The sequence below is a fragment of the Haemorhous mexicanus genome, chromosome 1, assembly GCF_027477595.1.
Source record: "Haemorhous mexicanus isolate bHaeMex1 chromosome 1, bHaeMex1.pri, whole genome shotgun sequence".
In the NCBI taxonomy this organism is placed as follows: Eukaryota; Metazoa; Chordata; class Aves; order Passeriformes; family Fringillidae; genus Haemorhous; species Haemorhous mexicanus.
In genome coordinates, this window is record NC_082341.1 from 45,233,543 (window position 1) to 45,259,343 (window position 25,801).

Here is a 25,801-nt window from a genome sequence, read left to right on the forward strand (position 1 = left end):
AACTCTCTCTTAGTGATGCTTCCTGAGCTCGTTGGAACAGGCAGCTTTAAGAATTACATGACCAACCCATTTTGCTTAGTAAGGACCTGGAATCAAATCCATGCATTAAAATGTGGGATCATGGACATTTATTTTTCAGTGAAGGCAGTTGCTAAGATGAATTTGCTTCAGATAACTGATTTAAACTGCTTCTTATTACAACATTGGCTTATGTAATGTGAACTGATCATATGGATTTTCTGGTTAGCTCTGTGTTCCCAAAGTGTGGAGTACTGGTAGATATTGTCATTAGGAGCAATAAAGGAAGTTGCAGATTCATCTGCTGATGTTCTTTCTGAGCTATAGATGAGAGATGGGAGTCCATAAAAAGACTTGATTCTGTGGACTAGGAGTAATGTATTAGAGCCTCTGTTCAAATGATAGGAAAAAAACATGTTTCCAGAAGAAAAAATTAGGCAAAATATATAAACTAAAACCTCAGGTGAGGAAGCAAAGGGCCCCAGTGCAGGGCTGTGGTTGGAGGGGCAGTCGCTCCTCCTTGCAGGAGGTGGGCAACACCTGGAGTGGAAGTGCCTGCCTGTGCAGAGCAGCACTGCAGGCAGAGGGCTCTGTGCGTATGTGAAAATACATCTTTCTGCCAAGCTGGAAGTGTGCGTGTGAGGAGTCACAAGGTGTGTGATAAATTCCATCTGCCTTTTTTTGCAGAGGAGGTTGAGTGAGGTAGCAGTTACGGGGCGCTGGAGCTGAGATTCAGTTCTACTCAAGATGTGCTACAGGACAGAGTGACTGGTTAAATGTTACTGCTTAACAGAAAAGCAGATAGAGAGTGCAGTTAATGGCTACTCAGAATTTTCTAGCATAGATAAAGGCAAATGTGGAATTTGAAGAAAACATTTTTTTCTCCTGAGGACATCTAATAAATGTTACTGTTTTTAATTTCTAGCTCTCATGTTGACAGTGCTGTTGCTTCCTTGGCATTTGAAATTCTGAGAGCGGTGGGACATGAAAATATCAAGACTCTGGAGTGAACAATTTTTGACCAGCCTTCTGAAATGCGTAGGTTGTGTACCCTGCTCAGTACCTCGGTCCTGCAGGAACACCTTTAGATGAGCTGAGCATTTAGCAATCTGAGCTGCAGCTTATGCAGAATTTGGGCTGGCTCAGGAAGGGGGGAAGGAAGCTGATTTGGGGGTGGGGAAGGGGTGGTTTGTTTTTTAAATCCCTGTAAGGACGAATTCTTGGTTACTACTTTGCTTTGCTGGCATTACATGATGTAGCTCAAGTATGTGATACTTTGAAAGTGTAAATTAAAGAAACAGTAGAGTTACTTCACAATATAAAGTGTTTCAAGCTAGTTAGAAATGCTCATTTATCCTTTGGACCAGGTTACTGCCTTGGCTGTTCATCTTGAGGGGTCACCTCATGCATGTGACTGGCACTAGGAAATACCTTTTTACCAAGACACAATGTGGTTCATCTCAAGCAACCAGTTCCAACCACTGTGATCACACAGAGGCTGTGTGTGGGGCATGTAAGGATAGATGTTACCCAGGTTTCTACTCGCAGCCTTCTACTCGCTAGCCCCTCCTTTGCCTAGCACTGCTCAGCTTAAGCTACACAGGTGGAATGTTGTTCTCAGCTGCCAACACTCCTGGCTGCAGTTGAGAACAGGTGTGATGATGACCCTGGCAATGTGTCAAACCCCCAGTAAAAGCTGGTACCCTAGAAAAGGTACTCTAGAGCTTGCAGATCCCACAGTGCGTGTAGAGTTAAATTCTTCTCCACATGTGCTGTGGTTGATGTCTGTCAGTTTGCCAGTGCACCCACCAAGCGCAGCCGCACAGCTGTCACAGCCCCGTCACCCAGAGTATGTGGATGCAAGCAAACAGCCCCATGTTAAGAGATTTCACCTTGTGTCTTACAGGAATTGTTTTCTTATATTTCAAATACTGCTATCTTTCAGCTGCAGTTACTAGAAAGAGGGAAGAATGAAGTGCTGCCTATTATTTGGTGTAGTGTTTTACAGTAAGAGTCAAATAGCCAAGTGTGGCTGAGAGGAACAAAGCTGAATTCCTTGTGTGAGCCCTTTCCTTTTGCAGCAGAAGGGGAAGCAGGCTGGAGTGGCTCCCTTCAGCTCTCAGCATCTTGAGCCAGGAGCCTCTGCAGCAAAGCCTGCTCTGATCTCCCACTGGCAAACTGCTGCCTGCAGTGGATGTGCCTGGAGTGCTGCTCCCACAGAGCTGGTGACAGCTGCACGGTGCACACGTGCAGTCTGCAGCTGAGCCGGCAGTCTCAGAACCACTTTGTCCCCTTGCAGTAACACAGGTGCTGCCTCAAGGGAAGCCAGTCACACACAGGTCTTGTCTTGCACAGCAGCTGAACACAGAGGACACCTGGGAAGGGCTTTGACCCAGCTGAGAGCTTGTGGGCAAAGGATCTGTCCCTGTCCCTTAATCTGAGGGGAGCTGAGGCTGCTCACCCTTTGTGAAGCCCAGAGCTGTGGCGCTAGCAGGCCTGGCACCAGTGGAGTTGCCTCACATCTGGCCAGACCTGCCCCATGCTAAGGACCCTGCCAAAGCAAAGCAAGGAGAGACTGGTGAGCACAGCAGGAAACCTCCAGGCTATGAAGGGTAACTATGCCAGAGTGGGATCAAAGAGGTATATTGTTCTTGTCGCCCTCCACTAAAGTGGTTGTGCAAGTCCAGGACTATTTCTTAATACACAAGTGTATTTTGTGATCTGAAATAATTTGACACAGAATGAATTAAAAGTTTACTTTAATTTTGAACCATTTTATAACTGCATTTTTGTCATGAAGCATCTGTATCACAGCAGGCTACAATAACTTTGGGATAAAAGGCAACTGGTAAACTGTCCAATACAAGGTTCCAAATAAACAGTTTTTACTGGCCCCTACCCAGACATATCCCAGATAAAGTTTTTGATCAAAAACATGAAATAGATCCACCTGCTTATTTTAAGCATATTAAAAAGGAAACTAATTGGACCATTTCTATTTGTCTAGTTTTTTATACAAAAAGGCTACACAATGTTACACTTTATTCAGAATACAGTTAGAGCGATTATGAATTAGTGTTCTACACCTTTACTCAATCCTTAAAAATTAGAAACTGCTGTAGCATATTCACTATAACTTAATACTACGAGAGACTTTAAAAAAAACTAACAACAATTACTGCAAAAAGAAAGGCTACTTCCAAAGCAAGCAAGGTCAGTACCATTACAGAGATTTAAAAAAAATAATAAATTTTTAACAAGCAAGGCTAGGGTTTGATAAATTCCATCTTGCAACTCATTCTTGTGCATTCTTCGTTTCTTGAATCACTCCCCAAATCCATTTGTATTATTACTCCTCGACCAAAAAGGACCAGAACAAAAAGTTTACTTCAATTGTTCCCATAGGAAACTCAGCTTGGTTAGTGTGTCAGGCACTTTCTGAGATACTAGCCCACCCCTCGAGCCCTCTCAGCAACTCTACAGGCCAATCAATGCAAGTTCACTCAGATGATACAGCTGCAAAGAGAAAAAAGACAGGTGTCAGTGCTATTGAGTTGTAAAGGGCCGTTGAAACACATCAAGACTGCATGAAGCCGGTGCGCAAGACATTACAGTTAATTACTTCCACACTTCACAGCAGAAGTCAGTTTGGAGTGTGCTCATTGTGTGTTTCCAGAGCATTTATTCATTATTGTGGCACACTAGGACCCAGTTGAGCCGATCCCTCCCTGCCAACCAAGTCCTCAGTCCAGTCAGCTGTTTTTCTCTTTTTGTTTTGTTTTTTAAATTCAAGGTTGGAGCTTCTTACCTAAAGGATGATTTACAGGTCAGTATCGAACCAGGCCAACTGATTACTGTCACCTGGAGGCAGCCCATCCATAAGGTCCTGGGCATGGCCAAGATCTGGCAGACCATCAACTGGGTAGTCAGCACCAGGGTGGTGGCCACCCATTTCATGTTCCATCATAGGGTCCATACCCAAGGCATCCTGACCGTATCCGCCAGAGTGGAAAGAACGGTAGCTAGGATCTAAGAAAGTTAAAGGTGGCAGAGGGAAAAAAAGCATAATGTTAACAGATGTTAGATGCATCAGAAGCTGCAAGTATCAGTGTGTGAGGAGATCGTGTAGCCATCTAATTGTTTTCTAGTTCAGCCAAGTTCAACACAATCTGGTGCCTGTCCTTAACAGCTATTCCATTGTTCGGAAAAGCCTTCCAGTAGGATTCTGCAGACAAAGCACACTGCAGTCAGAAGCACGAGCAGATTCCAGCCAAGCCATTAGTCTGCACAATCAACAGTACTAAAATTCAACAATACTGCAGCAAAACCAGGCTCCAAGACTGTAGACTTGCTTCTGAAAGACTAGTCAAAAATAGCTCAGAATCCTTAGGGATAGGCTTGCGTTCAAATCTATAGACACTCACAGACTAACACATTCAATACCAGCTTTGTTGTTTTAAAGAAAAACTGCACTATTGGAATTGTCAAGTCCATTTGTAAAGAATGGAAAAGATTTCTGGAAACAACAGCTCAGCAGGAGGTGTTCCCACAGGACTCAGACAAGAGACACTGGTTTTACATGTTCATACGGCTCCCATTTCAGTGCTGCCAGTGGTGTTGCAGAAACAGGTTATTTGAACTGGCAGTTCCCCATCTGCCTGTCAGTTTGCAATACCTTGCTGAAGAGTAAATTCACTCTTCACTCATTTGCAGTTCTCCTTTAAAACCTATGACTTGACTTCATCCAATTGAAAGTTTAGTCAAGGGGAACAGAAGACACGTACCATCTGGGCGGTATCCAAGAGGCTCTCCCTGGGCACCGATATCCAGTCCAAGATCTGCTGTCTATGTGTACACAAAGAATTACAAAACAGTTTTAACATCGGGTCTTTCGGCCAGCACCAGTAATTCTGAGTTTACAAAGCTGTAAAGCTTGCCCCAAATCCCTTTGAACAACTCCTCTGCAGTGAGCACTGCAGCACTGCTGTCAACATGAAATGCCTTTTTAGCTCACTATCTGCACCCATGTAATAGCCAGATTTAGGGATCCACAGATCACTGGAAGGAGGGTTCTGTCTGGGAGTGAAAAAGATAAGGTAGATCTAGGAACAGTCCTCAGGTATACCTGTCCAGATCCTGCAAGTCACATATTCCCAAGCCAGCAACAGAGCTTTTAAGAGTTCTGAAGGAACCTCTCCCATTTGTTTAATTACAGAAGTAACTGCCTGCCTGCAGAGCAATTGTCTTAACTCCAGGGTGCTGCCCTTGTGTACTAGATACATACAAGACAAGACAAGCTTGGCTCCTGAATCTTAAGATTTTGTGGGAGGACAGAGAATGAATGAAGCCTTCCCTGTATTCCATGCACACAGACTGACTTCAGTCTCAATTCACTGTGTAGTCCGTTAAAAATGAAAAAATATCATGTGTGATAATGAGCCTGCAAGCGTATTCAAGTCTGAAATCTCAAATGCATTCAGGTCTCAGGACAAGCTGAATTCCCAGCCCAAGATTACTAATCCTGTATTATTGGCTCAATAGAAGCCTCACAGGATATGTTTTATATTTATGCTTCCCTCGTATCACTCATGTTTCTATTTTTGCATCCAGAGTTCATCAGGTTTTGACAAGCAACACAGAAAAGTACAAAGTTCTTGTATACAGACAGCCTTGCACACTAGCAAGCATAATGAGCATTACACACTTCAGCAGCAGCAGAGAACAGACGCTTCATGTCTGCCAGGGAAAAAGCAGCTTGAAGGCTGCTTACCACAGGTTCACTGCACCTGAACACAGAGAGCGAATAAAGAAGGTACGGCCACCAGACAGCTGTGTAAAACTGGGCCTGTATGACTCTGATGGCATCTACACTTCACTGGTGGAAGGAGGGAGAATACAGAAGTGAGGTCTCCCTGGGGAACTGTTAACACACATCACAAATCTCACCTCGTTCCAAGCCATTGGCTCGGTCCGGAACAGGGAGCTTGTCAACTCAACAGAAAGTCGCTTCTTGTAGTCCTGTGGTTTGTCCTCAGACATTCTGAACAGCACTGCAGCTGCATAGGTTGCTGCCAAAAGTAAGAGTGATGTTAGTAGAGGTCAAGACTTCTATCAACTCTTCTAACACAAGTATGAAACCAACCTTAAGTTCACTTACCAACACCCTCATTCCTAGAATGAAGCAGTTCTGTTAAAGGAGCAGTTGCACCTTCAGCTTCAATTGCTTCAGCTGCCTCCTTGTCTTGAGCCAATTCACAAAGTACACCAGCAGCTACTCTCTGGATATTCTCGATGGGAGAGTACAACAACTGCAACCGAAACACAAGGGTTCTTTTAGCTCTTCCACTTGAAATGAGCTCTTCAGCATACTCTGACTTAGTAGCTCTATCCCGGAAGTACAAGAGCTGTTTTATTTCTTTTCCTAATACGTATTCTAGTGTTGTCCTGAGCTCTCACTTACCTGCACAAATAGTGGAATGGTATTTAGACCCCTGATTACGATTCGATTATGAACATCACGTGCAAGAATGTGCAGGGCTCCAGTGCAGCCCTCGACAATTTCTTCCATACGCACACCCTCCTGGTTAGGAGAAAAAAGGCATTTTTGAATTTGAGATATTGTATACTCTCTTCTTAAGTGACTATCAAAAAGCCAGCCAGCAGTTCCAACTAATCATTTAAACTCATCCCCTGCATTTACCTCCTTCCCCCAAGTGCTGGCTTTCAAACTTAACATCCGTGCTACAAGTCTACAGTGTACCCACCCAAATTCAGCAGCGAAGCATCCCAGTAGCAAATGCCTCAGTGGCTTTTATAATGAGCTTCCCCTCTGATAACACCATCTCTTTTTCTACAACCTGGATTAGCCCAGCAGTTACCAGTGGCAAAGAGGTCCCTTCTTGCCTCTGCATGAATTAACTACACTCCTGTACTAGTAGATGCTGCTTCCATTTGTGTGCTAAGCAAACCCCTCCTTTGTAAGTATGTTTACAGGATAAAAAAATCCAATTGAGACTGATCTTGTCACACTGACCCGGAAGCCAAAGAAGTAACAACTACGGAGCCTGCACAACTTCTCAGTACTTTTACAGGTCTAAGCACCCTTGCAAATATGCAATAAGCTGTGACGGCATTCTTAAACCCATTCTTCTGAGAACAAGGAGGAACTTCTGGTGTCTTGGTAGACAATTATTTGCCTTGCCAGAGTACTAGAATTTCTGTGAGCTCTAACATTCAGAATTAAATGCTCAAGAGGTTATTTTAATAAGAACCAACGTTTGTTTTGGCATCCTGATTTAAAAAAAATCTCAGGTCTGCCAAGACAGAGCTATCAGCACACAGATAATAATGTGACTAGAGCAAATAAGACAAAGTTCTTTAGCCAAGCACTACAGGGCTGAGGTGCACTGACAAACGAGGAGCTAGAGAGAACTTTAAGAGATGCAGTGTCGGGGAGGGCACTCACCACAAACTGCTGTTGTGTCCCACCCATGGAAGTGCGTCGCTGGGTATCCTGGTGTGCTCTAACCAGCAACTGCACTAGCCTTGGGATAGCACCTTGTTCACGCAGCGGGGCGTGGTTTGCAGGACACAGAGCCAGGTTGCGGATCAAGCCAACAGTAGCCTGCAGGTAAGGAACAGGTGGGGAATAAAAGAGCATGAGAGGTGTGCTTGCTGTTAGTGACTTCTTTTATTAATCAGTTCATCTCAAACGTTTAAATCTCTAAGAGTAAACACTGAGTTGCTTAAGTGGAACAACTTCTCCAGCAGACAAATTGTATCCCCAACACCAGGGGAACAAAGAATTTTTCACTTTTAAAGTTACACTTTAAAGAGCAACAGTTTTCAGTTTCAGCTCTGTCACTTTTTAACCATTATTTACCTTGATCAAAGGCCAGTGTGAGGGTGGGTGCAACAGCTTTACCACCACTGGGAGCCCGTAATGGAGACGAACTGCATTTTGAGCCATCTCTGCTTCTTGGTGTCTGCTGGTGAGGTGACGGAGAGCACAGATCGCAGGTTCCGTGATGTCTTCCCTGTCTCCAGCCCGGAGGACTGTGCGCACCAGAGCCTCGATGCCACCAACCTGGCACACCATCATCTTGTTCTTGTAATTGTTGCAGGTAAGGTTAGAAAGGATGCCAGCGGCACAAGTCACAACATTAATATCATCTGATCCTAAAAGCTGAACTAGAGTTCCTAGAAGGCCTTCCATGCCCTCCTGCAGAAAAAGAGGGAAGAAAAAGTTAAATCTTCTTTTTCACTACGTTGACTTTTGCTCTTGATCCCTCAGACAAGCCCTTTACCTGCTTTGTTGCAGCATCTGACAGATTTCTCAGAGTCCAGAGACAGTTCTGGACAAGACGCTGGCTTGGATCTGTGAGGTGGAGCCCCAAAGCTTGCATCCCACCTGGAAGATGGTACAGATTTGACACCATGACTCAGATTTCAGACCATACTCTGATGCTCACCTTGTGAGCAGTCAAGTCCTTGACATCTAAGTGCAAAATCTCACAAGATTTTGGATCCTTCTTGTCAATATCCCAGTATGGCTGGGGCCCTAGCCCTTCTTCATAGCTAAGTAATAACCCCCTGAAATTCCCTGTGTGACACTGGGCCTTTTAAATGCGTGCATATTCTCAGGGATCTATCTTGACAACACTCACCCACTAACAGTTAACAACAGAGTGGAGTTATCAAAAACAGCCACCCTTTGATACTTCTGTATACTAAAGGCCTCCAAACCTGGTTATGGACTTAAGGACCAACCCAAGTTCATTTTTTCATGCTGGCAGTTTCTGTTCTTGGTGGAATGAACCGATCCCAAAGCACTATGTAGATTTTAGAGTTAGAATGAGTACAAGGTACTTACCAGCCTCAACAATAGCAGGTTTGTTGCTGGAGCAGACTGACAACACCTTCAGCACCCTACTTGTGGTCCACAATAGTTTCTCGTAAGTATAGGTCCTCATTATGTTTACTAAAGCCTGGGGTCCGCCACTTGCCAGAATAATCAGCTGAAAGACAGCAAAAATAATATTTGTCTGTCACTTCCTACACATGTCAGCAGGTAGTAAACGCTGCTGGCTTACACCCCTCATGGTTACAGTTCCCTAAAAAAACATTCCCATCTGCTTATGTGGACTGTAAGTTTTATAGTCTCACTATAAGCATAGCAGCATTTCCGCAAGATAATTCCTATATCCCTCCCCTCTTGCAAGGTCAGGAATGACTGGCAAAAGCCAGTGGCACGTGGCTGAAGATTCAGAGTCAGGAGATCAGTACACAAGAACTGTCAGGCCATTCATCACAAGCTTGCTCATTTTAACTACTTCAGGACCAGAGGCACCTACCTTACTTTCTTGATTGCCATATGCTAAAATCTGAAGGCAGTCTGTTGTGATGGCCAAGAATTTGACGTTTGTCTTGTTGAGCAAGGCCACCATTTTCTGCAGCCCACCAGCGAGACGGACAGCCATCTTGGCTCCTTCCTGATGTAACAGGAGATTGTGAAGAGTTGTAATGGCATAGAACAGCACAGAGTCCACTGGGGACCTGAAGAAGGGAAAATCCTCATGAGTACCTGCTCCTAGCAGACTCAACTGCAAAACACAAGTACTGCCTCAGTATAGCACATACCCCAGCATTTTAACCAAAGCAGGGATGCCTCCTGATTTGAAGATTGCCAACAAGCCTTCACGGTGATGTGAGAGGTTGTGTAGTGTCCCTGCAGTACACCGGGCTGTCTCCACATCATTTGTGTTTTGCATGGTACGTACAATGGCAGACACCATCTGAGGAGATCTCATAATGGCGTGGCGAGACGCTTCCTTTTTGGACAGCTGATGAACCATAACTGCAGCCTTGTTCACCACCACCTAACACAAGTGTTTAAATAAAGCTTTTAGTTTTAAGGTCATTGAAGGTGCCCCAAAAGCAAGCTTTACCCAGGCAAAGAAAATACTTACCTGGTCCTCATCATTCAACAGTTTGGTCAGTTCTGGGATTGCACGAGTTGCAAGTTCAGCATCATCTTGGTAGTTTATCAAATTAACGACAGCATGTTTTAACATCTGGGATGGCTCAGCCAGGCGCTGCACGTTAGTTGGATGAGCTGCATCAAACTGCGTGGATGGGATCTGCATTCCTTCATCCAGGGTTTCAGGGAACATAGCTGCACGCACCCTCTGAGCTCTAGTCATTGCATACTGGCCATCAATATCTGAAAACAAGGAAAGTCATAATAATCTCAAACTAGGGATAAAAAGCTCATCATCCAGATTGGCAGTAATTGAGTAGTTAGGGTTCTGCATTATTATTAACTGCTTGTCCAAGCAAACTGGTGTAATAGAAAAGGCCTTACCCGCAACTTGCTCCTGGGTGAAGGACTGAGAGAATCCCTGTTCCCACTCATACAGCACTTGTGTTGTGTCCACATCTTCTTCTTCAGGATTTCCCTTGCCACTCAAGGAAGGAGCAGTTGTTGTGGCCCCAGAATGGATACCAGAGTCCAGATATGACTGCTGCTGCCAGTGACTGACTGCTGCTTTTCTGTCTGGCTCCATTGCCATATCCAGCTCCATCAAGTCAGCTGTAAGAAATCATTGGTGAACAATTAAGTTTAGTTCATTTGCCCCAGCATGTATTAATCCTACAAGAGATGACAGATTTTAAATTAAAATAAGCTGTTATAAACAACTTCCTCAATCCAGCACAGCAAGTAAGCAGCAACTTTAAACTAAGACTATATGTTGAACCAAGGCAGACATGTAAACCTGAGGAACAGGCAGAACAATAACTGCTATTGTGGCTGTCCTGACCTTATAACAAACTTACAGCAAACTTGTCCGAAAGTTTGATTTCCAGTGTAAGGTATTAATTACTGTAATAGAGCAGATGTTATTCAACCTAAGTGACTCTGTAAAGTTAAAAAGAGAGGGATAAAGAGTCTTCTAGATTCTAGTAACAGAAATTGTAATGCATTATGTACCTTGAGTTGCCATGTTCCTTGTTATGCTCCCAGAACTCTTTCTTGCACCCTTTCAGAGATCCTAAAAAAGAGCAAGGTTACAACTTATTAAACAGTAATCAGAGTTAGTAAGACAGTTAGGATTTCACATTAGAACACTGGAAGTGCAAACTAAAACTTGGCACATCTTGCCATTTCATTACTACACTGAGTATACTCAAATGCTAATTAGCAAACCCCCATGGACAGACATGCAAAAGAACTCAATGTATCACCCAGACTTCTTCTGTCAGGTTATGTGTAAGATATTCTCTCAGAGCTGCAAGAGAACAAGAATTGAAGACTGACCATGACAGAGCTATTTTTCACTCCTCTATCTTTGCATAAGATGAAGTCCAGACATTAAATTCCAGAGTCTGGAAATGCCACAAAGACAATAGCTAAATGTCACACTTCCTCATTTCCCTCAAAGATAAACTACTTAGAAGATACTAGAAAAACTGGCTTATACAGGGCTACGACATGAGTTTTCACGGGGAAAGCTGAAATGACAATGTAAGGCAAGTTGCACAAAGACTACCTAAAGAGTTATAACTGCACTGCCTCTATTACTCCCTCCCTGTGTCGTAAGAATAAAGGGTTCTTCCTACAAAAAAAAAACCCTTCCTTGAAGTTAAAACTAAAAATTGAACCAGCCTTATTAAAAAAAAAAAAAAAAAAAAAAAGCTGTCCTTTAGTTGAACACACATTGAGTCCCCAAACTCACTTTTATTGTTTGCACAGAAAACCTAGATAACTGGGGGCAAGGAGGCTGAAATATGATCAAATGCCCTATATAAACTTTCACTATGATCCTCCATTCCATATCACCAAGCAGTTTGGAAGTGTTTGCACCATAAATCTGTACCTGTCTCTTCACTAACCTAGAAAGAGAAATTTGAGGCTACAGCTCCACAACAGGTCACTTTTATTTCTTTTGCTCCCCTTCTCCGCACAGTCCCACACTGTTTCCAGCAGAGACACAGAGCTGGTGACAGCCTATTCTGGGAGCCAGCCAAGCAGAGACATTTGCAGTGGGAGCTTGTGCAGGGAACAAAACTATCTCTTGCAGCAATCAGCTTTGACTGTGCTGTTAGGTGTTAGAGCTGTGCCGATCCAAACATTCCTGCACAATGAAGTAAAGGCAGTACACTAATCCGTGAAAGGACAGGTCTGCTGGATTTGTGTAAAGACAGAATTTCCCAGTTTAAGAGTTTCCTTCAGGAGCACCTTTTTGAAAATCATAATTAAACAGAGGGCAGGCCTTTAGTTTTGAAAGTCTCACTGGATAGGCGGGACAAACTTGTAATTCACTGACTCTGAGCCAGCTGCAAGATACTCCAGCAGCTCCTGAGAAATCTTGTTGCTTGGCTGTACAAATGCCAGTGCTGTTTGTCCTGACTGCATTCCCACAACTTTGGCAGCAACCCTTCCCTAGCTCTTTTAAAATGGGCAGAAGATCTGCATCTGCAGCAGATAAACAGCATTAAGCTGATATAAGACATTAGACAACATACAATAAGCATCCTGCTGTGCAGCTGGAAACTCTGAACTGGTCCTTCTCCACAGCCTGGAAGAGACTGGCCAACTCAGAGTCTGCTCTTGACAATGGGCATGGAGGATGTGCTGAAAATACAGACACACTTTCCAGGCCCTTACCCATGGATTCTTCCAACATGCTGTTAGGAGTCAGAGTAGTAGTGGCAAGGGGAAAGAAAAACTAAAGTCTTGCTATCAGCTCACCATTGATTAAAAAATTCTAAGGAGTAGCTAATTTGAACAAGTGCCTATACAAAACCTTGAGAGCTCTTTGCAGGTCTTCTGCATTACTTTGTGAGTTCCATTAACACCTTCCAAACAGAAAGGGAATAGCAGTAACAGTAAAATTTGTATTTGCTCCCTGCAGTCCTCACTCTAAGTCAGATATGACACTTCCAATAAAAAATTTGGCATGTTCTAGCTGCTATATGAAATTCTCAATATGCTTAGCACAAAAAAGATTTATTTTTACCATAAACTTTCCCATCTCCACCCATCAGGACTTTGCCAAAAAAAGGATCACCAAACTGGTTTTGAAGTTGACTGTTTCATCTACCACTAGTGTTAAGAGCAGTGACTATGCTTTGAGACATTTACCACCACCTGAGATTTCCATATGCAATAAGGGGCTTGGGGAAGAACATTTATAATTTTCTCCACTGCTGAATTCTGCATCAATGAAGGCAACTGGCCTATAGCACCTGCACTCTGAAATTGCTGTTTCAATTTCAGCAGCCTGAAGAGAAAAGAGCAGCTCTACCATTAGGTAAAATCCAACAGACCAGATTAGCCACTGAACAGCAGCACTGTTCCAAAACAACACTGAAGAACATCTACAAAATAGCAATGAAGAATACAAAGTGTTTAGAAATACATTACCAGTGACATTCAGTCTTTGGAATGCTGACCCTAGATCAGCCTGCTAACTGCATCTGCAAGGTCCAACATCCTGATCTGCATTTCACACACCTGTAGCCCCCCAGCAATTCCTGGTAGCTTTTTTTATTATTTAGATAGGGAATTGGGTTTGATCCTAAAAGTTCAAACTAGCTGCCAAGCAAAACTAGCCAGGGTTTGGGTTTAGGTTTTCAGCAGTTAAACATCCTCTCATATTCTCCTTTACATTCTTTTTAAATTTTACAAAGGGGTAAACTGAGTCTAGGTAAGTTGTTGAGTTTGTCTTTCTGTTTGTCACTCTCAAGATTAACCAACACATTTACAATGGGAGTGACACCACCAGGCTCGCTACAAACACTTGTGCTGCTCATTTTCTTGACAAAATGAATCAGTACAAGGTCAGCCACACACCTCAACCATCAGGACGAGACAGAAGGCCTCATATACTACACAAAAAAACTTCAGCATGGCTGCAAGCTTTGCAATTTTTGAAGGTTAGCAGGCCCTCAGAAGTGGGAATTCTGATAAATATTACATTATACAGTTCACATGACTGTACTGCTAGGAGTTATGGGACTCTACTCTTCTCAAAAAGCTCCTCCTGCCCCATGAGACCATCCACTTGCATAGCAAGCATTGGGCTTAAACGAAGGTTAGGGTTTTTTAGACTCCGTATAAAACAACTCATGTGAAGATCAATTCAAGACCTTGCACTAGGCTGTATTACATGGCACCTGCACTAATAATTTCAAACTACTACAGAAGACAGTTCAATTCTCTTGATTTTCAAAAGGAATGAAAGAAGTATTAAGTATTATTTCCAATCAAGCATTTTCATTAGATATTAATTTCTGATTCTGGAGAACAGTTAGGCATATGCCAAGGAAGTCAACAAGCCTACTGTGGTTCTGAAATCTGAACAATTCTCTTCTTTAAGATTGACTCAAATTACACCTGAGTGATCTGATAAGCAGTTCTATCCCCACCCCTGCCACTTTTTAAAGCAAGTCAAAGTCTGCAAGTCTGCCATAAATCATTTGTTTGAGAGCAGTATGTTACTAAACTTGCACGAGAGGCCCAGACTGATCCATCCAAACACCATAAATTGTTGCACACAAACACCCCTCCTGAATATGTTATCCTGTTCTTTGTCTCACCTGGGACAGGCCAAGCAACTGCACCTTTAAAGTACCCACCAGTTCTGGATGATACATTTGCTTACACAGAACAAGCTGATCATCTTCTGACAGTCACAGCAGTTAAAAATGTGTATCACCTACACACAAGGGAAGAGAAGTATCTGTACTGAAAAACAGTTTTTCTCCAAGTGCTCTGAAGTCATTGCAACCATTCCCAAGGTGTTACTGAAAGCATCCTTTGGGTCGGATTTTATAACTGGTCTTTGCTGCTTACAAAAAAAAGTTACCTGTGCATCTGCTTTACTAAAATCCATAGCCAAAATATACAGGCAACAGCAGTTCCACAGCTGGTAACACTGGAGAGCACTCATTTCTATGACCCAAGTCCTTGTATTACACTTCTTAAAGTAGCATAGGATTCCTAATTAACCTTAGTTTTCAAGTTGTGAATTTGAAAAATACATCCAATTAAGGAATTAGAAAACAAATCAAAACAAAACAACCCTTTTTAATCTTCCCCTGGAAGTTGTCAGCCTGATTTCTAGAAAACAAAATGTGAAGGAGGATGAATTATTCAAGCAAGACAATGCTGATAGTGGAAACATCAGGAAAAAAGCTTTCATGGTATAAAGGCACTATAGGCAGGAGTGGCTGAACTGTCTCCAAGCAATTTTTGGTCTAACCTAAGCCCCAGATACAAACACTCTTGCAACATACAGACCTACTTCTACTGATCTTCATTCTTATGAAGACATGATCTGAACTGTTGTACATGTCTAATTATTCCTTATCCAAATGTGGATAAAGTTCTCTCCTCCCATATCCACCCACAGGTTCTAAAGAAAACCGAGAATTTTTATCTGGCTGTATTGAGCTCTGGTAAAAGTACCTTTGTAGGTAATTTTGGAGGTCCTTCGTGGACCAGATGCTTTTGTCAGATTGGTAAGAATTCTTGGAAGGACAGTTTTGGTGTTGTGTGTTTTAAGGAATGTTAGAAGCTTGTGGTAGAAATGACAGCTGGGGTTTATAAGGTTTTGAAAAAAAAAAAAAGACTTTATTTTCAAATAGGTAAAGAATGTGCTTGAATTTCACTCTGAAGAATCCATTTTTAAAATATTTATTTTTCTTGTACAAAGATACCACAGAAGACTACAAACAACAGTTTTCCTGGAATATATTTCCATAACCAGTAAACAAATACTGAAGAGCATTCCCACATTCTATCTCCAACAGTAGCATTTGCAGTCCTCAGCCACCTTGTCCCCTCTAAAAGAAACAGCCACATACAGTGAGTGTAGGTTATTTTGAAGTTACTTATATGCAAGTATTAGAAGGCCTTGACTGTTGGGAACTTAGTCACCCACCAAAACTGACTTTTGCAAACCAGTGCTTTAAGGACTATGAAACTCACTGCAAAGTAGCTCTTGAATAATAGTTATTCAAGAGCTACTGAATAATGGGCTGTAAATTATCACATTAAACAAAGCAATGCACCACTTGGATATTTTTAGAGAGAGAAAAATTAAGGTTTACCTTATTATCAGTGCTAGGAACAGGAGAATAAAACTTCATGTATTTTTATATTAATGTCAAGCAACCTTCTGCTTTTAACAGGGTGATTTTTAATACTATGTGAAAATGTCTTCAGGAGGCTTATGACAAAACATTCTTAACTTAGTGGAAGAAACTTGGACAGTATGTAATACCAAAAGGAAACCAGTCAAACCATGCAGTTGTTTTCCTCTGACAGGGAAAAAAATTATAGGCTTTCACAGCTTTAAAACTTTTCTACTTTTTATCGGGGGGTTACATAGTAGAAATATTCATCCATAACCTTCACTACTACTTCAGAAGAAATGCCATGGCAAGAGATGAAGCAGTATTACTACATTTAAGTGTTGTGCCAAGATGTAGCAACTTGAAATATTTCAGAAGTTCCACTGAAAGCTAAGAGCTACCAGTAATCTTGACCCGAATGTCACAGCGTGTGCCCACACTGAAATCCATCTTACTGATCCTAGACTGCAACAGAACAAACTCATTTATTGACTATACCTTGTGGCAAAACTGCTCTGGTTGTTCCTCCAAGCAACATTTGTTAGTTAGCATCATTCCCTCCGACCACTAAGCTATTCTTGCTTAGTGAAGTATTTCTCTTTTTTCCAGTGATAAACTCAGTATCCTGTGTAATCCATCCAGCTCAAACTTATCCAAGCAGGAATACTTCAGACGACACATTCTACTGATGCCTGCAGAAAATTGGAAGATGCCTTGCAAACAGCAATGCATTATAACTAAGATACAAGATTATATCTTATAATAAATAGACTCTGAACCCAGAACATGCAATAGTGTTAAAATGGTCTTTAAATTCTCGTATTATTAAGACTGAAAGTCTAAAGTTTCTTTTTCCTAACAAATTCAGGAAATTAAGAAATCTGAATATCTGCTTTACTGACCTCAATGGTCAAACAGTTCCAATTTCTCAGCCTTCAGCATCCTTAAGACGTGCTGGAAAAGGCAACAAACTAGCTCAGATAGTCCACAGATTTAAAGTGGGAGAGGGGTGCTGATCTGCCAATGCTTGCTGCAAGTCACCTCTATTCCAGCCATTCTTTGCTGCTTCATTTCCAATTCATTATTTCCTTTTTCCTTCAGGCATCCCAGACTGCTATTACATCAATTGTCCTGGCTTCTCAGCCTTTGTCTTCTGCCTTAGAAATTTATCTAAAAATTCCTTTCTGTAACAAAGGCAGAAAAACCTCCCTACACTAGCTTTTGTAAGGGTGTTTTTTTTTTTAGAGTTCACTTCATGCCACACACAAAATAACTGCTGATATAATGTGTTGCCTCTCTATTTTTAATCTAAGACCAAGAGTACAGAGTTTCTATTCACATGCCCATAGGCTAAAGTAAACAACATGTAAATATTCCCTTCTTGCTATACTTCTCCAAGTTGATTACAACTGCTTGATGGAACTGAAATGCAAGCAGTCTGGTAGGCTTGACTAGACTTAAAGGCTGGGTTAGCTGTATTTAAAAACAGAACATGTTCCTCAAAAACGTCTAGTGAAGAAAAGATTTAGGTTACAAGTTCCAAAAAACTCAGGGCTTGTTTTGGAGTCAATACAGTCTTAAGCAAAAGTGATTGAGAAGGGAAAGGGGGCACAGCTGTAAAGTTCCAGCCTGCCAGACTTCACCTCTGGAGCATTACAGAGTGCTCTGATATGACAGGACACTCACCTGTTTTGCCTTTCCCTTCCTCCTGAAAGAGAAAAGCAGCTAATAAAGAATCATACCTCTCACCTAGCTTGCAATGTTCAGTAACTCCTAAGTTTCAAATGCACTTGAGACTATAATGTAAGTGTAGCAAGAGCCACATTTTGTTTTGCTCACCTAAAGTACAGAGAGCCACCCAGAATGGGGGTAGTTTTAATCAACTGCTGAAGAGCAACTTTGCACGGACTGACAGTTCTGGTAACCAAAGGTATCTGAAGTGGAGGTCAGAGATTTCTCCAGCAGATGGGTCTCTTCCAGCTGCAGCCCTGTCCGTGCTGTGCTCTGAGCAACTAACACAGCATGAAGGCACTAACAGCTTGTGCAATTCATCAGGGTCTTCACAGGCACTAAGGTTTAAGCACCCTTTTAAAAACAACCCATTAGAATTCTCAATAAAGCAAGAGCTAACAGCAGTCTGAGAGCCACGTCAGCCAACAAATACCTCGGATAACTAAAGTACAAAATGATGAGAACTTGGAAGAGAACAAGCACATCAGAAAAGTTACTAAAAAAGAAGTTCATCCTGGTACCAATCTGCACTACTATTCTAGAAGATGAACTTTGAAACCATACAATTGGCTAGGAAGCCTCTCCAAACATGAAACTGGCAATATCATATAAACATTTTCCTTTTCAAAGAAAGGAGATGCACAGTACTTCATTCTTTAGGACAGACATTGTAGAGAAACTCTGGTAGAATTACAGACTGATGGGACACACAAATTTGTCTAAATGCACTTGGTAGAAGTTACCTACCACCATAATTCCTTATCAGCAGCCCCCTACATAATTTTGCTTGATGCTGGCCAGAGGTACATGGCCGGGCATCCTATGCAATGTAAAGAAAGCACCTCTTCACACAGTCATATATTCTTAATTAAAATTCTACTGCAGGATGTGAAATTTCACAGCACTGGATCTTGTCACTTCAGAATTGTGTTGGAATCCACAGAACAGTTATTTCGCTCTTTACCTAGAGAACATTCAGGAGTTACAAGAGGTCTGTCAACCCAATCCTTTACATTGAAAATCACAGGCAACTATACCAGCAGCTTTTAACAGGATCTGCAAACAAAACACTCTCTGTCCTAGGTATTTATTTGTCCTTTCTAGAACCTTCTGGTTGCTTCTAAAGTGCTTTAAGCAGCAGCTGAGTTCAAGTTGACAAACCATCAGGTCATGTTTGAAAGTAATGACTTAAGAGAGCTCTTCATCGGCAAGTATAACACAGCACTAGCGAAAATCCTTACTTTAGTAGTTGGCAAAATAGACCTCAAGCACCTAGGTATCTTCCTGACTGTCCAAGACAGGAGCTGATCATAATCTTAAATGTTATGATGTGAAAACTGCTTCAAATACAACTCTGGTGTTACACATCCAACTTGAGAACAAAAGTAATGAACTTCCTCACATAATGTACATATCAAACTCCTGATAGCAGTTTGTAGCTCAGTATTAGAGGACTGGTATGTAGTTTCAAGTTTATGAACTTGCATTAAGTCATAACAAGATTATCAACTCAAATACTCTCATGTCTTAATTATTTTGACCAACTAATTACCAGCACCACAAGCGACCTCAAAGCAGTTACTAAACACTTCTGTTCTGTTCAATGGATTTGGGATCTTTGGGTCACTGGCACACACTTCCCACTAGGGCTTTGTGCAGCATTCACTAAGTTTGAGTATGCTCATGGCTGGTCAAAACACTAAGAGCAGTTTCATTATCGCAGCTTAGAGAGCTCCCACCTTTTATTTGCAAGACACAGATACATACACTGCACATACTCCTATCTTCCTTGGTTGGGGGTGAGCCAGCGTTTCTATCCAAGGTTTAGTCTGCCAGCAGGACTCGAGTAATAAATATGCAGTGGTTTACAGCTTTTGGTCTGTGTACCCATACTTATCACTGAGTAAGGTGACTACAGTAGAGAACTGGCAGTAGACAGGATCAAAATTCATTCTTTAGTCTTACCTAGTCACATACAAACAAAAAAAAAAATTGCCACTGTGATTGTTTAGAGGCAACTCATGATAATTCAGACAAATATTATACCACATTTCATTTAACGCTCCAAGTTTAGGGACAAAAACACTGCCAGCCCTCAAGTTCCCCTGCCCACATGGTTCTGTGTATCAAAAAGACAATGGTTCTGCAGTCATTTAACACAATCATGTGCATCACTAACAACAGACACTGTTACAGAAATACCTTTCCAGCCTGTTTGTGCATAGCTTGAAACACTTCCACACCAACACAGGAACAACTCAGCAAACCATCTCTCTTCAAACGAGGAAGTATCTACCCATAATCCAGTTTCTTCTTAGACTGCAACCACACAGTCAGCCCTGAACTTGGATGTTAAACATTAATCTCCACAGTTTAAAAAACCAGAGTGATTAGTCATAATTACACTGACAAAGTACCTATGAACCTGAAAGTGGCTGTCTTTGCTTGTCTGTCAGAATAACTCTCTATTTACAATAAGGCACACCAACACTCCAAAAAGGACTGTTCAAACAGCAAACATGCTAATGAAGTCTGACACTAAAAGATGCTTCTTTAACTTACTCTTAATTAAAGCAAACTGATAAGGGAGCTGCACTTAGCAGCACCTTTAGGATGTTAAGATTTCTGGCCACTGGAGGGCACCTGAATTGTTGCCGGGACAATACAGAACTATTTGCTACAGTTGCTGCAGAGTTGGCAAACTTCTCCAATTTATACAAGTCTATTTAGCACAGTAAGTCAGCCCAGAAATGCTGGTTCCAGCAAATACATGTACAGTGCATTTGCCAACTCCAGCAAAATCCAGCTACCTCATACTGTTTTTTAAATGCAGCAACACAGAATATGAGATTAACTCTTTCACCATTCTACGTCAGTCCTCAAACAAGGCTCCAGAGTTAATTTAGTATTAAGTAACAGAGCAAGCACTTCACTTCTGCTATACCAATCCAGCCAATGTACATTGTTTCCCAAAGTCAACTTGGAACAGGAACAAAAAGTTCTGCTGTAAAGTAACATGTGCACCCAAACTTCCCAAGGCAACAAAAGCACCAGATGAATTTGCTTTCACATCAGAGTAAACAGACTCAGGAGGTCAGGCTGAGCTACAGGTATGTTTCACCTGCTCACCTCATCTACTTGGTGTTCCACACAGAGAGAAATGCCAGAATTCGACTTCCATTAGTTCTCTCCCTTCCACTTGAAGTTACCTGTCAGTGAAGAAAGAAAAGCACAAAACCCCAAAAACTGAAACAACTTTTCTGGCTCTTTTCTTCTCACGAGAGGCAGCACAGGCTACACAGTGCCAGCACAGTTTAACAAATTACTCTCCTGAGTTAAAGCCTGATCACAGACTACAGCAACTTTTACCGTGGAATCAAGTGCCAGAAACGGATATTAAAAGTTAACCACTGTCAGGCTGCCTTATGTTGGCAAGTCTGGCCAATTTGATCAGTGCTTAACTGGAAAATCAGAAATATTGCCCTTCCAGGAAAATAATTTTATCTGAAGAGACAAGAAGAATCACACACACAATACGTACTGCCAAGTTTAGCATTTCTAGATTCCCACCCAGTCAGCCAGCAAGGCACTGGGCTCAGAGTTTGCAAGTGCACGTTGTGAGGACACAGGAGCAAGTCACAGCTGCCTGCACAGCTTCTCACAGGTTTTATCAGGCTTTGTGAAGTATGATGTTCAAGATAAGTAAGGTCAGTCCTGATTTTCCTGCCACGGTATGCAGGCTACCACAGTCACAGAACAAGTTTTGCTGCAGGCAACTGCATGATAATCACAACCCCAGCATTACCAGTTTAACTATGAATTACGGTAAGTGATTTTGAATATTGCTGTATTTGCACACTAGCCTGCCTACTAGACAATACTCTGCAAAACATCCTTATCCAGGAGATTCAGACCGCACATTCAGACTTCAGTTTCTGAGACAGAAGCCTCCAGCAGCCATATTTCCTGCTCCATTCTTTCCACTTCCCATTCCAACCCTGAAAACACTGCAAAATCAGAACACCATTAGTACTAACCTCCTGCCTTAACATCCCCAAAACCTCAAGTTTAACTCTTCAGAACACAGTATTTTAGGATGCTAATTCAGATGTAGAGTCACTATAGATGGACAGATGTTTCAGAAAAAAAATCATTATGTCTGAAGTGCAACCAGGTTCCACAGCCAAGGTTTGGTAAGCCACTTACTGACACACCACAGAGCAAAAAGCTGGTGTCCAGAGTAGACATACACCATGCAAAGAGCCCACTCTATTTATAGGTTAGGCAAGAAAAAGGAAGCTTGGGTTGATAAGGCTGTAACACAGCATTTGAAGAAACAATTTTTCCAATCAAGCTTTACTTTGTATTAAATCCTTGCTCCTAGAAGCTATTGTGCATAGCATTGTCCTTTCCAACATGGTGTTTTTACTTATTTCTCTCCTAGACCTTGTGAAATGATCAGCCAAACAGACCAAAGTGAACATTCCCCTGGATATCAGTTTACACCTAAATAGAAAAATGTCTGAACTAACAAATGAACAAATATAACATTTCTTTAGAACAATCCCAGAACAATGAGACACGCAGTGTAATTTTGAACTGAACAGCTCAATTTAGAAAGCTTTAAACTCCTGCCTGAATACCTAAGCAGCCTCATTTACAACAGTACCAGCCATTAGACAAACGACACAGCAGTCACATAACTGCAGCTGTCAGCACCTTCTTATCAAAAGTGTAGGATCAACATTAGGTTCCTGGACTGTTAGGTACTGAAACCCACATTATAACTTGGGCCAATACACACCAGTAAGTTTTGCCGCTTAGGCTTTTTTTTTTTTTTTTTTGGAGCCTTTGTTTGGAGCCTAGTACCTTTTTGTTATTCAGAAGTAAAATCATATCTAGGAAGTTGCAGACTAGTGTGTCTGAACTTAGATCAAGAAAACCTCGACACTTTTTCAGCTAGTTTTCTTGTCTTCGCCTTTACTGTAGCCTCAGCACATAAAGATCCTGTTTTTCTAAAAACCCCTCCTTGATTTCTGTCCGTCGACCTCAGCATACCAGCCCAGCCTCTTTCCATTCACCACTTGCATACTTTGGGGGATGGGAGGACCACAGATGTCTGGAATATACAGAGTGTCAGAACAATGGCTGCTCCATGAGAAAGAGATCAAGAAGTAGCCGATTACAACACTGCTATTCCTAAAGTCACAAGTAAGTTGCCCATGGTACCTTTACACAGTCTGTCCTCTCTTTCCAGTTAGGATAATTTTCAGAGAAGGTTTTTGGAAACAGACACAAAAAAAACCAGCCCAACGTCCTACATCGAGTTTTAACTAGGGAAAAATGCAAGGTTTTGCTAAACTAAAGAAAACTTGCTGCTCTAGGAGCAGCTAATCATGCATGATATAGATGAACTAAGCTTTGTTAAAAAACCAAAAAAATAAACAAAAATAAACCAAAACCAAACAACTAGCCACAAAACAACACACCGGGAGACCCTGTTCCTGGAGAAGTAAGCGTCCTAGATAGTTCTGGGAGTAGCCGCGAGTTGATCCCCACACCTCAGGAACGCGGTACTTCGGAAGGCTGGAGCCGCCGTGGTTCCCCCAGCCGGCCCCGGGAAGCAGCGGGCGCTTCCCCTCGCGGCGGGGGAGCCCCAATGTCGTTCCCTACAACACCCTGGTAAGGTGGGTGTTAAAAAACTTAATTTGATCGCTCCCAGCTCCGGGGAAGCTTCATTTCGGTGACACCCAGAAGCAGCAGCACAGCCTCTCCAGCAAATATGCAATGCCACTAAAAGCGAAACCCCACAAGGCAACAGATTAGTTATCTCCCGCTGACTGCAGTGACCGTGATTAATTATATTCCGTACAAATAAACGCGTACCCTGCTCTCTTCCCCCCTCCTACCGCCAAAGGGCATCTGCAGCCCACCGGCGAGTTAGTACTCCCCTAAAAAGGGAGGGGAAAGAACCTCTAAAATAATAATTAAAAAGGGTCATTAAAGTACTCCGGGCTCTGCTGCAAACGAGAGCGGAGCCGGGCGCATGGACTCGCCTTCTCCCGCAGACCAGAGCAGCCACCCCCTCGCCCCAGGACGAGCTTCCCAAGAGACACCTCGAGAGCTGCAGCTGCCGCTCCTGCAGCCACGCAGCTGTCCGGACCTCCCAAAAACAAGAGCCCTCTCTCTCTTCCTTTCCTACCCCCCCCACCTCTCTCCCACCCCCGCTCCCCCCTCCCCCAGCCCTGTCCTTCCCGCCGGGCACACCCCGGACCCCCTCACGGCCGCGCGGGTGCCCGGCCCGGGTTTGCCCCAAGTTCCCGCCGGAGAAAGAGGCACTAACGTTGGAGGAAGGGAGAGGGCAGGGTCCCCCCCGGGCTCCGGCGGCGGCTGCTGCTACTGCTCGGGCGATCCCGGTCCGGTCCGTCTTTCCTTCCTCGTCCCTCCCGCCGCCTCCTCCTCCTCCTCCTCGCTCACGGCGGTGCCCCCGCCGCTGGCTCCCGGGTGGCGACCGTACGGGGCGGCGGTGTTTCTGTCCCCCGAGCGCCGCCGCCGCCGCTGCTCCCAGCGCCGAACCGAGCGAGAGGCTTAAAATGGCGTCGCTCACAAGGAGGTTCTTATAGCGAGCGCCGGGCCCGGCTGTGTATCCTGCCGCCGCGGCCGGGCCCCGCGCGCGGCATTCCATAGGCGCCCGGCGCTCAGGGCAGGCAGAGGGAGGAGGAGAAATAGTGCCCGGCTCCCAGGGCGGAGGGAGACAGGGAGCGGGGAAGCGGCACGAGAGGAGGGAAGGCCGGGCCAGGCGGCGCTGGGCAGGGCTAGGCTGGGCAGGGCTGGCTGGGGCAGGGGGAGTACGGCGGAGACACCTTATTCCGGAGGTGGGAAGGAAGGATCAGAGTTCCCGGCTTGGGAGCGAAGTTGCTGCGGGGGAGGGGATGCGACCGAGGGGATCAGCCCGGGGTCCCGCTTTGGGAAGGGAAGTGGGGGGGTGGGGGGCAAAAGGCGAGTGTGATTCTCTCTCTCTCTCCTACTCCTTCCATACCCCCCCCCCCGCCGTTTAATTTGGAGTTTCGTTGCCTGGGGGTTTTAATTTTTATTTTTTTTAAATGTACGGCACCAACTGTAGCGAAACTCCGTCTTCCCAAACGCCCGCGTCGCCAAGTCCGGGAGACGCTCGGGCCGCTGCGGACCATCGGCCCTGGCGCTGAGTCGGGGCAGCCGCGGGGCCCGGCCCGGGGCTCATCCCGAGCGCGGGAGAGCCCGGGAAGGTGGCGGCGGGCCCTGCTCACGTCGGCGGAAACGCGCTCCCGCTCTGCCCTTGTAAATATTTGTCAGGAAGCAGTTGCCAAAGAAAGTATCTCGTTATGCAATTTTTTTTTTTTTTTTTTTTTTTAATGGTAGAAGAGAACTTCCCTTACACCCCCCCCCCCCAACACCTCCTCCTCCCCGCCTTTCCCTCGCTTCTTTAGCGATTCGTAAAACAGGAAAATACGAATTGCACAAGGTTTTTCGCGGCGTGTGAAGGCACGTCCGCGACGGCCTCTTCTCGGCGTGCTAGGGCTTGCACAGCAGAATGTTTTACAGACTTTTTGCGTGCACCGTCTTGCAATGGCAAAGTGTGTGTTTAACATACCAGGAGGGAAAAATACATTCACACCTCCCTCCACATGAAACAAGGACCGTATATACAACGTGGTTGTGGAAAACATCCGTTGCCAGAGCGAAAGATGGATATTATTTTGTTCCCCCCGCACTATAAATTTGCTTTGGCACGGGCTGATGTGGGAAATTGAATTAGTGTTTTGCTTCTTGCTGCCTCTTGTCCCCCAGCAGCCTCCAGTTTCTGCAGTGGTTGCAGTGGGGAGATGCGCGGTTCACGGGCTACCTTTATGTCCGTTTTTTCCCACTGATAATC

The 25,801-nt window shown here is 43.6% G+C and overlaps 2 protein-coding genes across 4 annotated transcripts in view; one reads left to right on the forward strand and one right to left on the reverse strand.

The window, feature by feature from the left end:
• ULK4 (unc-51 like kinase 4) overlaps window positions 1-1,166 on the forward strand; it is a 211,166-nt gene extending 210,000 nt beyond the window's left edge. The window contains exon 37 of the mRNA XM_059848144.1: window positions 944-1,166. Coding sequence (XP_059704127.1) covers window positions 944-1,028 — 85 coding nt within the window. The 3' untranslated portion in view covers window positions 1,029-1,166. The remainder of the gene's footprint in view (window positions 1-943) is intronic.
• Window positions 1,167-2,760: 1,594 nt separating this feature from the next.
• On the reverse strand, window positions 2,761-24,490 carry CTNNB1 (catenin beta 1). 3 transcript variants are annotated; one of them, XM_059848128.1, is made up of 17 exons: window positions 24,233-24,488; window positions 21,019-21,098; window positions 11,009-11,069; window positions 10,382-10,609; window positions 9,987-10,240; window positions 9,658-9,896; window positions 9,372-9,573; window positions 8,891-9,035; window positions 8,325-8,428; window positions 7,901-8,239; window positions 7,484-7,642; window positions 6,479-6,598; window positions 6,176-6,326; window positions 5,965-6,086; window positions 4,803-4,863; window positions 3,827-4,047; window positions 2,761-3,534 (listed from the first exon to the last, which is right to left on the reverse strand). In XM_059848128.1, the coding sequence occupies exons 3-16, from the start codon at window positions 11,019-11,021 to the stop codon at window positions 3,839-3,841; spliced, it is 2,346 nt and encodes a 781-aa protein (XP_059704111.1). In that variant the 5' UTR covers window positions 11,022-11,069; window positions 21,019-21,098; window positions 24,233-24,488; the 3' UTR covers window positions 2,761-3,534; window positions 3,827-3,838. The 3 variants fall into 3 exon arrangements, with proteins under 3 accessions (XP_059704111.1, XP_059704104.1, XP_059704118.1); XM_059848121.1 differs by lacking the exon at window positions 21,019-21,098 and having other exon boundaries at window positions 24,233-24,487; XM_059848135.1 differs by lacking the exons at window positions 3,827-4,047; window positions 21,019-21,098 and having other exon boundaries at window positions 24,233-24,490.
• Between the last annotated feature and the right edge of the window lie 1,311 nt (window positions 24,491-25,801).